A 15,239-nucleotide genomic window follows, 5' to 3' on the forward strand; every position below is an offset into this window, starting at 1 on the left:
CATGGACATGGAGTTTTCATGAGAGATGGTTCTCCTCCTCCTTTCCCCAGCCCCACATGGGGGTAAAGAGGAAGCCAATGCTCCCACTCAAACCAAACAAAAACAAGAATACCCAGCAGACCCACTCATAAAGATTGGGAGTGCCTTGCAAGCAGGAAGACTGACATTTGATTCTCCAACACGGATATCTTTCTAAATTTGGGTCCTCTTACTACAAAGTCTGAGAAAAGGATCTGAGTTTGGGCTATTTTCTGGAGAAGTGGTTCTCAAGAAACTAAGAGTGAGGGAGTGAGAAGCAGGAAAAGTCAATAAAAAGGCACATTATTGAGCCGATCACCACAGGGGCAACTGGGGTTTAATCCTACCAGGAACCATCTGGGAAAAACATGTGGAATGTACCTCAGAACCGTCCCCTTAGAGGCTGGGTAGGCTGGCACGTTTATCCACCAACTCCCACCCCATGGCTTGAGGGTTGCCTTTAGGGGCACTACCCACTTCCTGTTCTCACAAGCTTTGAGAAAGCCCCATGGCATATATACCTGTTGGGTTCCTGAGGTGGACACAACTCTCCACAGCTGGAGCGGAAATCAGAGTACTGTGATTGTACTCGGGTGTTTACATTAACTTAAATCTTATTCTAAACCAAATTTTCTTAACCTGAGATCCACCAAAGACCCACCCCCCAAGTACAACCAAATCCCCCCCCCAAGAGTGAATGGATAAGCCTCAGAAGACCTGTGAGTCTCTTGAAACTGCGTGCAATCTTTTGCGTTGTTGTACATACATGATTTGGTGATGGAAGGAATCTATAGCTGTCATCAGAGTCTCAAAGAAATAGGGATCCCCAACAGGCACTTAGTTGTGTTATTCATTAGTACTGAAAATTTCCCATGTCAATACAACTATCTCATTTCTACGGGAAAAGTACCTTCATTGGAAAGTATCCTATTCCTTCTTGGCCCTGGCCTGTGAGAAACTGCGCCCCCACCCCCCACCCCGCTCTGTCCTAACTCTGGGCTGTGTCAGCTTTAGCCCCACACTGTGGCCCCCTGGTGGCCGCTATGAGAACTGCAGCCACAGCCTCTGGTTTAGGGGCAACCCATGAGTCCAGATGATCCTGTTGATGGGCATTTGGCACATTGAAAGACAACTTTCTAAAGATTATTGCTAACTATATAGTTCTCTTCGTATGCATTAGAAAAATTTAAGAAGTTGATTTTGAGTCATTATTTTCTAATTGTGTTAATAATAGGGCAGGTAGATTTTGGCAAAGAAAAGCCACAATTGCACATAAATAACTGAAGTTTGGAAAATAGTGATCTAATTCAACCCTCTCATTTTCTGATGAAGGGAGTGAAGTGGGAAGAAGTTAGGAAACTATGCCAGGTCATATATAGCTGGTTAGTGGAAGACATGGGAGTAGAACTCAGGCCTCCTGACCTGTAATCCCCGGTTCTATCAAAATACTATAATAGTTCTTCTTGCTGGAGGTGTCAGAAAAAAAGGATGAAGGAGCATTTTCTATAGGGCAACTGAACCACATTAGAGTGAAGGTTCTCTCTCTCTCTCTCAATATATATTCACATATATCTTTGTGAACCTATATATAGATACATCCACATATGATCATATTCATTCATTTAGTGAATATTTATGGAATACCTATTCGGGATCAGCCACTGTTCTAGTCTCCAGGAATAAAAAGATAAATACAAACACAGTCCTGTCCTTGAGCTCACAGACTGAAGAGTAGACCGATAATCAAGGAAACACTTATTTAAGACCCAAGGCAGGGGTGAGGTAACTGAAGGTGCTCCAGGAATTCAAGTGGAAGATGATGTGACTTCAGGACAAGGCTTCATAAGGATGGTAGCTGAGCTGAGTCTCAAAGAATGAGCAAGAGGTGGTCACAGTGGGACATGTGCAAGATCATAGAATTCAGAAACATTCACAGCCGGTAGGTGACTTCTAATACTTCAGTGTGTGTGGACTGCAGGTGTTGGTGATGGCTAGTCAAATTCTGGGCTACTGAGAAGCAGGGCAGGAGCTTGACTGGAAAAGCTCTGAATGTCATGCGGAGTGATCTGCATGGATCTTATCCCGAAGGTGCTGAGGGCCACCGAATGTGACATGATACTTCCGTCTATGGCACTGTGGAAGGTGAGTGAGAGGGAATAATACTGAAATCAGGAACACCAGCAAGGAGACCACTGCAATAATCCAAACTCTGAGGGGCGCCTGGCTGGCTCAGTCAGCTGGGCATCTGACTCTTGATTTCAGCTCAGCTCGTGATCTCAGGGTCCTGAGATCCAGCCCCACATTGGGCTCCATGCTAAGCATAGAGCCTACTTAAGATTCTCTCTCTCCCTCTGCCCCTCCACCAACACTCATGTCTATACCACGTTCTCTCTTTCTCTCAAAAANTACTTAAGATTCTCTCTCTCCCTCTGCCCCTCCACCAACACTCATGTCTATACCACGTTCTCTCTTTCTCTCTCTCAAAAAAAAGAAAGAAAGAAAGAAAGAAACTCTGAGTGACATGAGTGAGCAAAGTTAGTGGGAATGAGATAAGGTTAGACAGTAGGATCAACAATGAAATTGGAAGTAAGGCAAAAGGAGGGGCCACATATGTCTCAGAGTTCCCCCCTGGGTAACTGGGTCAATGACGTAAGTCACTGAGATTGGAGATACAGGAGAAGGGGCTGATTGGAGAGAAGAACAGTAAATCTAATAAATAGTTTTAAGATAAATTTAGTAAAGGCAAGGATAAAAAAGATACTAAATTCTTTAAGATAAAATAAAGATAAAGAGAGAGTAAACTCAGTCAAAGTCAGGGAGATGTTCAATAAAAGCTGAATGGTAGATTGGAACTCTGGATAGGGATCAGGGCTAGGGACATAAATTTAAGGAAAATTAGTATGTTAATGGTATCCAAAGCATGGGAGTATTTGAGATCACCCAGAAAGAGAATATACAAAGTGAGAAGACAGGATAGGCTAGAACAGAAGACAGAGAAACATCCCTATCAAGGAGACGGGCAGAGGAAAAGGAGCTCACAGGAGGTTGAGAAGAACAGCCAGCAAGGTAGCAAAAAGACCAGGAAAGGGTGAGTCATGAAAGCGTAGGGGAGAGAGAGTCATAGGAACAAATGTGATTGATCAAAAATTCCAGACCATGCAGTGACACAGAGCAGAATAAGAATTTAAAAATGCCCTTTAAATCTAATAGAAAATCATTGCTGACTGAAGCAGTGATAGAGACAGAAATCAGATGACAGATAAAAATCAGGTCAGAAATCAGATCATAGAGGTCAGATCCCATTCACCCCAAAAGTGAATGAGAACTGAAAGCACAGTGTGCAGGTAACCCCTTGAGGAAAAGGATAGGGGATAACAGTTAACAAGGTAAGCCAACAGCTTATACTGGCTTAATAAATGGTGAAGAAAGGCCTACAATTTTATGGGGAACATATTAAAATTGAACTCTATGAAACTGCCATCTTTATAAGTCACGCACAGTCAGATAGAAGGAATGTCAGATGGTATCACCTGAGTGAGAATGGGTCACAGTGTGTTCATCGTGTTCCATGAGAAACTCAGCCAAGTTCCTAACTAAAGCGTTGCTCTCCGTTCAAATCACATGTAGGCTAAAGAGACAGTCATTGAGCTTAGGCAGCTCAGTGAGCGAGTTCCAAGCAGGACTTGTGCGAGAACACCAGCCCTGTGTCCGGGCTCAGCACCCACCTGCTGGGGGTTCTGCACAAGCCCCTTAACCTCTCCTGGGCCCAGTACAAATATAAATAAGATGACAATGATGTTGATCTCCATATAGATACAGATATAAAATAGTTCTACCTCCTAGAATTGTCTTGAGGATTAAATGAGTTCCTTCCTGTCCATCGCAGGAAGAATAGATAAGCAAAATGTGGTCCATCCTCCAATGAAACACTACTCAGCCTTCCCAAGGAAGAAAATTATGACCCATGGCACGATGTGGATGAAACTTAAGGACATTATGTTCAGTGAAATAAGGACAAACATTGTGTGATTCCACTTACATGAGATCCCTAGAAGAGTCAAATTCAGAGAGACAGAAAGTAGAATAGTGGTGGTCCAGGGCTGGGGGCAGGATGGGGAGTGGGGAGCTCAGTTTAGGAAGATGACAAGAGTTCTAAAGATGGACTGTGGTGATGGTGGCACAACGATGTGGAGGAACTTATGTCTCTGACCTGTACGCTTAAAAATGGTTGAAATGGTAAATTGTATGTTACATATACTTTATCATATTAAAATGAAAAAAAGTAGCTAATTTCAAAAGCACTTGGTAACTGTTATGCAAATGTTGTTAAATAAATAGAAACACAATACATTGGCAGATGCTAACAATGACCCAAGACAGAGCGAAGGACAAGAAAGAACCCCAAAGAACAAAAGAAAGAAAGAATTCAGTAGGAAGTCAAGGTGGGAAGGACCCCATGTGAGAAAGGGAGAGGAAATGAGGTGATACTTCAATGTCAGATGAAAAAATGAATAAAAACAGGGAGGTGCAATCCACCTGCTCGTTATGAAGNAAGAAAGAATTCAGTAGGAAGTCAAGGTGGGAAGGACCCCATGTGAGAAAGGGAGAGGAAATGAGGTGATACCTCAATGTCAGATGAAAAAATGAATAAAAACAGGGAGGTGCAATCCACCTGCTCGTTATGAAGCCCAGTAAAAGTTCACTCAACAAATATTTATAAGGAAGCACCTTCCAGGTGCCGGGCGCTCAGCTACGTGCTACCAGTAAACTGCAGGGCGAGAGTATGAGAAAATAAGTGGCATTGCTCTTAAGACAGGCTGCAGGGAAGCACCAAGATAGACTGAATGTACGATGCCACGTACACTCAATAGGAATGAGCCGATCAATCATGCGATTATAGGGGCTCACTGGAAGCTGGAAATAAAATAGAATTGCTGTGGCCATGCTTATACCTAAGTAGAAGCAGGCCTGAACTGTGATGAGGCGGACAGCATGCCCTAGAAACCTGCTCCCTTGCAAGCCTTTACCCAGAAGAGGGGCAACAAGCAGGTGGATGAGAGCAGGGTCCTCAGACTTTTCAGACATGCCGGCCCCTGGGATCCACCCCCAGAGANTGAGGCGGACAGCATGCCCTAGAAACCTGCTCCCTTGCAAGCCTTTACCCAGAAGAGGGGCAACAAGCAGGTGGATGAGAGCAGGGTCCTCAGACTTTTCAGACATGCCGGCGCCTGGGATCCACCCCCAGAGAGCCTGACTTGGTCAGTGTGGCAAGCTGGACATTTCAAAACTCTCCAGATGATTCAAAGTTGCAGCCAGGATAGAGGGCCCCTGCATCAGAAAGAGCAGTTGCACCCCACCTACCACCGGTGCCGGGGACCCCTGGGTAGCAGAAATAGCAAAAGTTGATCAGGAGCTGGAAGTGAGAGTCAGGAGAAGGACGTGTTTTTCAGGCTTCAGTCAGAGAGGACCACCTGTGGATCTTACAGGCTTAACCCGATGACAGAAGACCAAATGGCTCCTGACAAGAGCCAATCTGAGAGGGTTGGCTTCCCAGGGGAAGCTCAACACCCAGACCTTTGGGGAGGGTCTCTCCCTGTCAATGAGCAGAAATGGCTTCCTACGGGAGCGTGACCCACACCAGTCGCTCACTCTGGAAGGAACCCCCAGCGGCCCAACCAACCAAAGGGTGCTTCCCAGGAAAAAGCAGCTGAGGGTCTCCTTAGGTATGCCGCTCCCTGCTCTTCATCACGTGGGAGCCAGAAGAGGGAAGTGGGGGGATCCCAGGAACTCACAGCTGAGTGGCTCTGTGGCGCACGGCGGCTTGGGCCTGTGCATGCAGGTGGCCCAGGAGGCTGCGGAGGGCTGGCTGCCTCGAAGGGAGCTGGAAATGCAGGCTGCTCTTCTCTTTCTCCAGCTCATCCAGTCTGTGTCTTAACACCTCGGCTGGAAACGCAAAATGTGAGAGAGAGGAGTCAAGAACCGTGAAACTCAAAATAGGGAACCCAGTGTCCCAGAGCCCCACTCCCAGCTCACGTTCACCTTAATGATGTAACACAACCACCCCCGCATTCACGGCCAGCACCTCCGTCTCTTAGCTGCTGCTTTGAAGAATCTTCTTTTTAGTGATGGCACAGCCTCCCTGCTTTTTATTCTTCCTCTTATCAGAACGTCTGGTTTATGTATTTATATCGTGGTCCTAATGATGATCACCCCACAGGAGGATACATATTAATTATTTTTAAAACCACAGTCTTAGCTTGGGAGAAAACTTACTAATTTTGATGAGTTTTATGTCTTCAATTGAAAACTGTCAGTGCCCAAGCTTGGACTTCAGGAATATTTCCCTTCAAGGGAACTGCCCTTCAAGGTAGATCCAGTTATAATGACTAAAGTCAAAAAAGCGATGTTCCAATTCTATGTTACCCGTGACCACATACCCACCTCTGTTATAAGGTAGGGGTCCTATTATTTTTTTAATGACCTTAAGTTTCCCTAGGACAAGGTACAAATACAGAATCACTGTAAAACAATTTTTCTCTAAAAAAGTAAACTTCAGAAATTGGAATCCCCTCAAATAAGAACTTATCTTCATAACCAAACACCTAAAGAATGGGAAAGTCTCCCGTAAATCTATTTTTGCAGAAATATAAGGACCGGGTTTAAAAATGCCATCCAAGGGCGCCTGGGTGGCACAGCGGTTGAGCGTCTGCCTTCGGCTCAGGGCGTGATCCCGGCGTTGTGGGATCGAGCCCCACATCAGGCTCCTCTGCTGTGAGCCTGCTTCTTCCTTTCCCGCTCACCCTGCTTGTGTTCCCTCTCTCGCTGGCTGTCTCTATGTCTGTCAAATAAATAAATAAAATCTTTAAAAAAANCCCTGCTTGTGTTCCCTCTCTCGCTGGCTGTCTCTATGTCTGTCAAATAAATAAATAAAATCTTTAAAAAAAATAAAAAAATAATAAAAATGCCATCCATCAGATTTTCCCTCCTACTGGTCCTAGCCAGGTGAGGGGGCAACAACTTTGATGGGGTCCACCCTTGGGCAGTAGGTGGGCCCTGGGGCCATCCAGGATCCCAGGCAGTCACCCTGGCCATGGGCACCTACTGCTTACCCTGGCGTGCAATGCCAGTGTTATCCTCTGTGTGTGCCACGGTGAAAAGATGTTTGGAGGCTCTACCCTAGATCACACTGCTGTATGTTTCTATGCCCCACAGGCCATTTTCCAAGTAGGCCATGTCTATAAGACCAAACTTTAAATTAAAACACTTTCCAACAAGCTTGTTATTTTTTTTAAGATTTATTTACTTATTTGAGAGAGAGAGAGGGTGCACAAGAGAGAAAGAGGGGGGAACGGGAGAGGGTGAGAGAGAATCTCATGCAGATTCCCGGCTGAGTGCAAAGCCTGTTGCAGGGCTCAATCCCAGGACCCCGAGATCATGACCTGAGCCGAAACAAGAGTCAGACACAACTGACTGAGCCACCAGGCACCCCAAGAAGTTTGTTATTTTTTAAACACTTTGGACAAAACTGTCGTATACCAGCAGAGGTTTATGCTAATCGCAGTGCATCCCTCGACATAACACTTCTCTCCTGCTGGCCCCCTCCCAAGACACGCACCTGGGCAGAGGAAAGGCAGGCCTCAGGTGTGGTGGGCAGCAAACATGCTCTCCGTTAACTTGCCATATTCATCAGGACCAACAGCCAGGAACTTGCAGGAGAAATTGCTAAGGACTCATTCCAACAGCACCAGAAAGGGTCATTTACTGACTTCAAGACCACGTCACAGGTAACGGCCAAGGGCTCTCAGTCCGTGCCACCTTCATCACAGTAACGGCTGGCGCTATTCCAGACACCGCACCTACAACACACACTGCAGTCTGGCCCAACAGTTCTCCCAGAATAACGCCAAAACACACCTATTCCCAAACACCGAGCTTCAAACATTTTTTTAAATTTTTTTCATTTTAATTAATTTTTTTAATTTTAATTAATTAATTTTTTTACTTGGTTATTTACTTAATCTGTGCTATATAAAATCAAAACTGCCATGAAAAGCAATAAATTTCTGATGTTGCAAGCTTTAGAATAACATCTCCATGCTGTCGTAACATGGTGGTGAAGCTGTGTCGAGACACCATGACACCGGGATGAGGACAAAGCCTGTGTCCACACCTCCTCCCTGCTGTTCCTAGCTGACCTTCCAGCCACTTAACCTTCCTACACTTCAGTTTGCTAATCTGTGGAATCAGGGCTAATAATCATATCGACGTCCTCAGGTTTCCTGAGGATTAAATGAGATAATCGACGGCAAAGCGTTTAGCGAGGCCCCGCACCGAGCACGTGTCTGAAGCGTTGGCTCTTGTTAGCAGTGCTGTGAGGTCGTGGCCTAGGAGTGTTGGCAAGGCCACTAGACAGCAGCCTGGCCTCCCTCTGTCCCAGGCCGGATTCTACACAGGACCCTCCCACTGCCCGGCGAGAAGCCCTCGGACTCCGCAAGCCCATCCAGCAAAACCAAACGCCGGAAATGGTAAATTGGCTACCAAACCTCACATTCACCATGAGTTTCGAAGGGAAATACAAACTGTCCTGGGAAATACCTGTGACTCGCTGTGCTCTGCATTGCCACTCACCTTCAGAAGGGTGACATCAAAAGTTATTTCCATTCTATGACTGGAAAGGTACACCGGGACAGTCACCACGCACTCGAGAGCTTATTGTCCCCAGTCACTGAATGGCCTCCTACCCCAGCTTCTCAAATGGCTCAGCTACCTGGGGTTCCACCTCACAGGCTGGCATCATGTCTGCCCAGCGTGAGAGTGTGTTCTCCTATTTCCCCCAAAGTACACCCCGAGTCACTAATTCCATATTGCAGGCAGAGGGAGCTCCCAGCCAGGGCAAAGGCTCTGAGGCAGCAAGCAAAGGGGAGAGGGGGCTGGGGTGGGCTTGGTCATCACTAAGGACTGTCTGTGGACCTGGAGGGTTTTGAGCAGTGGAGTGACATGACTGACTCTTGTAACAGGGTAAGTCGGGGGCTCCCCTGGGAAGAGACCATCGAGAGCAGAAGGCCCGAGACCAAGTGCATGGTTATTGCAGTTCCCTGGACCTACAAGTGAAACGGGGGTGGTGGGAGGTGCCAGGATTTGGGATATTCTCTGACAGATGGGACACCAGGAATGGAAGAAGACAGGGGTCTTAGTGACCCCAGTGTTTGTGGCCCGAACAACCAGGATGAGGTGACTCTGAGATAAGCTGGGGGAATTTGCTATTTCTTCTGCCAGAAACACCCTTCCCCACAGGGGCCTGGGCAAGCTGTACTTCCCCGTCAGATCTCAGCACCTTCAGGAGGGCTCCCCAGTCTCCATGCCGCCTCAGCACACCCAGACTTCTACCCGCATGAGAACCTCCCATTTGTCTCCCCTTGTGCAAGGCCTCCTGTGCCTATGACAGAGGGACCATGTCACTATGCTTGTCACTGTGCAAACCACACGGGGCCGCAGCCTGGCTCAGAGCGAGCACGCACCAAACAGTGTCCAGCTAAACTCAAGTTAGGTTCCCTCATGGTGTTTCTTGTTCGGTGAATTTTCTTAAGCCACTTTACATCATTTTCATTAGCCACTAAATGAACATAAAGACGTAAAACTCATCACATCGAAAATGAAATCCACCGACTATCTTGCAAGTTTTTACTCTTTCTGCATCAGGCCCTGAGTGTGTTCCCCCGGCCAGGCCTACAGCTTTGGGTTCTTGGACTCGTCCATCTCCTTCTGTGCTCCACATCCTGCTGGTGTACGCCACACTCCACCGCCTTCCCCATTTCCACTGCCTCCAGCAGCCCACGTCACCCTCACTTCTGCTGGAAGAGGTGTCTCTCTGCCTCAAAACCCGCGTTCCACCAGTGTTTCTCCAGCGTTCCTCCAGCCTCCCTCCAGCCTCCCTCCAGCCTCCCTCCAGCATTCCTCCAACCCTCCTCCAGCCTTCCTCCAGCCTTCCTCCAGCCTTCCTCCAGCCTCCCTCCAGCCTTCCTCCAGCCCTACTCCAGCGTTCCTACAACCCTCCTCCAACCCTACTCCTGCCTTCCTCCAGCCTTCCTCCAACCCTCCTCCAGCCTCCCTCCAGCCCTCCTCAAGCGTTCCTCCAGCGTTCCTCCAGCCTTCCTCCAGCCTCCCTCCAGCCTCCCTCCAACCCTCCTCCAGCCTCCCTCCAGCCCTCCTCAAGCGTTCCTCCAGCGTTCCTCCAGCCTTCCTCCAGCCTCCCTCCAGCCTCCCTCCAGCCTTCCTCCAAACCTCCTCCAGCCTCCCTCCAGCCCTCCTCCAGCCTCCCAACAGCCCTCAACTAGTGTTCCTCCAGCCCTCCTCCAGTCTTCCTCCAACCCTCCTCCAGCCTTCCTCCAGCCTTCCTCCAACCCACGTCCAGCCTTCCTTCAATCCACCTCCAGCCTTCCTCCAACCCTCCTCCAGCCTTCCTCCAGCCTTCCTCCAACCCACGTCCAGCCTTCCTTCAACCCACCTCCAGCCTTCCTCCAACCCTCCTCCAGCCTCCCTCCAGCCTTCCTCCAGCCCTCCTCCAGCCTTCCTCCAGCCCTCCTCCAGCCTCCCTCCAGCCCTCATCCAGTGTTCCTCCAGCCCTCCTCCAGTCTTCCTCCAACCCTCCTCCAGCCTCCCTCCAGCCTTCCTCCAACCCTCCTCCAGCCTTCCTCCAGCCTTCCTCCAACCCTCCCCCAGCCTTCCTCCACTCCTCCTTCATCCCTCCTCCAGCCCTCCTCCAGCCTTCCTCCACCCCTCCTTCAGCCCTCCTCCAGCCCTCCTCCAGCCTTCCTCCACCCCTCATTCAGCCCTCCTCCAGCCCTCCTCCTGCCCTCCAGCCCTCCTCCAGCCCTCCTCCAGCCTTCCTCCACCCCTCCTCCACCCCCCCTCCACCCTCCCCCCCCCCTNCTCCAGCCTTCCTCCAGCCCTCCAGCCCTCCTCCAGTCTTCCTCCAACCCTCCTCCAGCCTTCCTCCAACCCACGTCCAGCCTTCCTTCAACCCACCTCCAGCCTTCCTCCAACCCTCCTCCAGCCTCCCTCCAGCCTTCCTCCAGCCCTCCTCCAGTCCTCCTCCAGCCCTCCTCCAGCCTCCCTCCAGCCCTCATCCAGTGTTCCTCCAGCCCTCCTCCAGTCTTCCTCCAACCCTCCTCCAGCCTCCCTCCAGCCCTCCTCCAGCCTTCCTCCAGCCCACCTCCAGCCTTCCTCCAACCCTCCTCCAGCCTCCCTCCAGCCTTCCTCCACCCCTCCTTCAGCCCTCCTCCAGCGTTCCTGCAGTGTTCCTCCAACCCTCCTCCAGCCCTCCTCCAGCCTTCCTCCAGCCTTCCTCCAACCCGCCTCCAACGTTTCTCCAGCCCTCCTCCAGCCTTCCTCCAGGCCCAGCAGAGCACCCTTCCCGGAGCTCAGCCATGTACAAGCCAACAAATGAGTGAACAGACCAAGCAATGTAGAGACACTGGCTGTGCCAAGCACCTTCAAGCATGTATCACAGAATGCTCTCAGAATCCTGGAGGACCTCACCCAGCCACCAGAACAAAGGCCAAATGCCTGTGGCTGGCATTCAAGACCATCAGCGAGTTTGCTCAGCTTTGCTCTCTCTTCTCCAACAGACACTCTGTGCCTGAGTCACATGGTGGGGACACGTACCTGAAAAGAACATGGACTCTCAGCATCCCTGAGATCTCTGGCTTCTGTGCCGAGTATACTTTTGACAAATCACTTCCCCTATTTACATCTCAGAGCTTCATCTGCTCGTTGGGACTAACGTCTCCACAAGATGTTTCATGAAACCATGGATGGTGTCAAACAGCAAAGAGGTGTACTGGAAACCACCTCGTCTTCGTCAGCTCAGTGCCGGAACAGAGTACATAGACTGGGTGCTTACCCGATAGACAGTTATTGCTCACAGTGTGGGGGCTGGAAGGCTGAGATCACAGAGCCAGTAGGGCTGGGTTCTGGGGAGAGCCCCCCTTCAGGTGGCAGGTGGCCAACTTCTTGCTAGGTCCTCATGGGACAAATAGAGAGTGAGCGGGCCTCGTCTTATAAGGGCACAAATCCCACCCACAAAAGCTCCACTCTCATGACAATCACGTGTCAAAGGCCCCACTCCCTAGCACCATCCCATTGGGGTTAGGCTTCAGCATATGGATTTGGGGGCACACAAACATTCAGGGCATGCACACCTCAAAGGGGGAAGGGACAAGCTTCAGCCAGAGTGGCCCACTTTCTCTATTAATAGGGGGTGTGGAAAAATGATCCCTCTGGGGGAAAGGAGTGTTTGGAAATGTTTGAAAATAGTATTTTTCACCTCCCAAATTCCATGCTTATTATTTCATGTATTCACTCCATTAACAAATACTTCTGATAACTCAATATTGCTAGGCTGTAGGGCTACAAAGATGAACAAGACACACTCCTGGTTCTTAAGGAACTCAGTGACTGGGGATAGGGATCAAAATTATAAACAGATCTTTTCTAGTCTTCTGTGCAGAAAAGGTGGCAGGAACCTTCCCCACTGGTAGAAGGGGGCCGTAAAGGAGCACAAAGGTGGTGTGCCCACCAGCACCCAGGGTACAGGGGGCCAAGGGGCCTCGGGAAGCCACACAGAGGCAGGCAGCGGCATGCATGGTGGGGTGCACCGCAGTACCTGAGGATGAGGGACACTGAAGGGAAACAGGGAGCCAGTGGGAGACGGCCAGAGGTGTAGGAGATAGGTTACACTAAGAAATAAACTAACTGATGGAACAAGTAAGTAAATATATGAAAGATGGAGAGAACCAGATTCCTTAGTATTGGGAAATATACTTACAATGATGGATCGGGGTAAGGGCAGAAAGCACTAGGTGTGTTGTATTGGAACTGGAAGTACTGGTAATGATCTAATGGTTTTTAATACAGATACAGATAGAGATGGAAAGAGTTATAGATGTGTGTTTGTTTGCAGTTATACATATTTTCTGTCTTTACCCACCAAGAAAGCCTAGAAGCAAAGATCCCCAGTAGCGGTGAGCACACTGAGCACACAAATCCGATTTCCAAACACCATCCTCTGTGAAAGGAATCAAAGCCCTTTGGAGAAGCAGCTGATTGTAGGCATGAAGCAGGACCAGACTCTGAATATCTTGTACAAAAAAAATGAGGACGTGCTCAAGGACTGATGGAGACATGTCCATAGAATACAAATAAGAGTCCATAAAATACAAGGAGCTCCCATAGGCACAATCTGGGATCATATGAGAATGAAATAAGTAATACTATTAATGAAGTATAACCCACTGAATAGAATAGGAACCCATATACATCCATGCTACTAGAATGCCAACTAAATAAAAAGGAATGAAGGGCGGTGGGCAGGGGATGGGTTAAATAGGTGATGGGGATTAAGGAGGGCACTTGTGATGAGCACTGGGATTATATGTAAATGATGAATCACTAAATTCTGCTCCTTAAACTAATACTACACTATATGTTAACTGACTAGAATTTAAATAAAAATTTTTTTAAAAAGGAATGGAGGTTTAATCTTAGAATATCTCCCCTCAAGCTACTAATCAATTTCCAAAGGACAAATGGTAACTTCGTGATGGGAAAGCACCAACACAACCAGATGGTCAGGGCTACCACAGCAGTGGCGGCATGACGGGTTGACCTTGCATAACACCATGCGAGATACACCCAGAAGTACACAGTTTCATTTCCATAACATTATTGTCAGGGCTGCATGACCTGAATCTCGCCATGAGGGGATATCAGTGAACCCAGAAGAAAGGTCATCTGACAAAATGGAAGGTCTGCCCTCCTTACACTTCCAAGGACAGAAAAGACTTGAGTGTTGAGAATCGTTCCAAATAGGAAAAGCCTAAGGAGACATAACTGCATGCAATGTGTGAACCCTTCCTGAACCAGAAAGAAGAAAGGAACAACAGTGGCATCGCTGGTGAAATGCGTATGGGGTCTGTAGACCAGATAGGAGCAGTGTATTAGTGTTGCCGGTCTATGATTGTCCTTGTTTGGGGAAATAGCCACGCGGGTATGTAGGGCTGATAGGGCATCAGGTCTGCAGCTCACTCTCAGCGGTCAGAAAGGGCAGAGTGACAATGGCTATGTGTGTCCAGTTGGGAAATCAGAGAGAGGGACATATGCAAGTTCTTTGTACCACTAGATGTACAACTTTTCTGTAAGTGGAAAATTATTTTTAAATTTGTATTTTTAATAATATTTTTTAATTTTTTAAATATTTATTTTTAAATTATTATTTTTAAAAATATAAGGGTGCCTGGGTGGCTCAGTCAGTTGGGCATTTGTCTCTTGGTTTGGGTTTGGGTCATGGCCTCAGGGTCATGAGATCCAGCCCTGTGTTGGGCTCCACACTCAGTGGGGAGTGGGCTTGAGATTCTCTTCCTCTACCTCTGCCCTCCACCAGCTTGTGTGCTCACTCTCTCTCTCTCTCAAAAATAAGTAAATAAATCTTTATTAAAAGATAGGTAGGTAGATAGATTCAGTGATGATACATAGATAGATAGATAGATAGATAGACAACCACAGCACTATTAAATGCTGTATTTGTGACTATTATGTCCCTTTATTTATATGAACACTGCTGTGTGTTTAAGAAAATCTCTCCTATCATTCTCTNCTTGAGATTCTCTTCCTCTACCTCTGCCCTCCACCAGCTTGTGTGCTCACTCTCTCTCTCTCTCAAAAATAAATAAATAAATCTTTATTAAAAGATAGGTAGGTAGATAGATTCAGTGATGATACATAGATAGATAGATAGATAGATGATAGATAGATAGATAGATAGATAGACAACCACAGCACTATTAAATGCTGTATTTGTGACTATTATGTCCCTTTATTTATATGAACACTGCTGTGTGTTTAAGAAAATCTCTCCTACCATTCTCTCTTGCCCGCTGGTTGAGGAAACATAACTCGCTTTCTTGGTCTTTTCTTTTACACCTCTGCAAGCTTTCTGTAAGCCTTGTTCATCTGATCTCAGTTTGTAGCTCAAGAATTAAAGCCAGAACTGTAGAGAGTGCTGACACAGCAGGTGCTGAATAAATGTAGTCCACTGATCATCGGACTGATAGAACAGCAATAATGTTAGAAATTCTGGTGGCATTTTGTAAATACGGCTGAATAGTAAAAACAAACAAACTCAAACTTAACCACAGAAGATATTATCAAGTGCTAAGCAAAAT

General features: G+C 47.8%; 1 protein-coding gene across 5 annotated transcripts in view; it reads right to left on the minus strand.

Annotated features, from left to right (window-relative positions):
• The window catches only part of DISC1 (DISC1 scaffold protein), a 370,724-nt gene that overhangs the window by 245,823 nt on the left and 109,662 nt on the right, over positions 1 to 15,239 (minus strand). For all 5 annotated transcript variants that reach the window (XM_011222163.3, XM_034662513.1, XM_034662514.1 and 2 more), the window contains exon 4: positions 5,811 to 5,961. In XM_011222163.3, the coding sequence (XP_011220465.2) occupies positions 5,811 to 5,961 (151 nt within the window). The remainder of the gene's footprint in view (positions 1 to 5,810; positions 5,962 to 15,239) is intronic.

This window comes from Ailuropoda melanoleuca, chromosome 6 (assembly GCF_002007445.2).
Source record: "Ailuropoda melanoleuca isolate Jingjing chromosome 6, ASM200744v2, whole genome shotgun sequence".
Taxonomy (NCBI): Eukaryota; Metazoa; Chordata; class Mammalia; order Carnivora; family Ursidae; genus Ailuropoda; species Ailuropoda melanoleuca.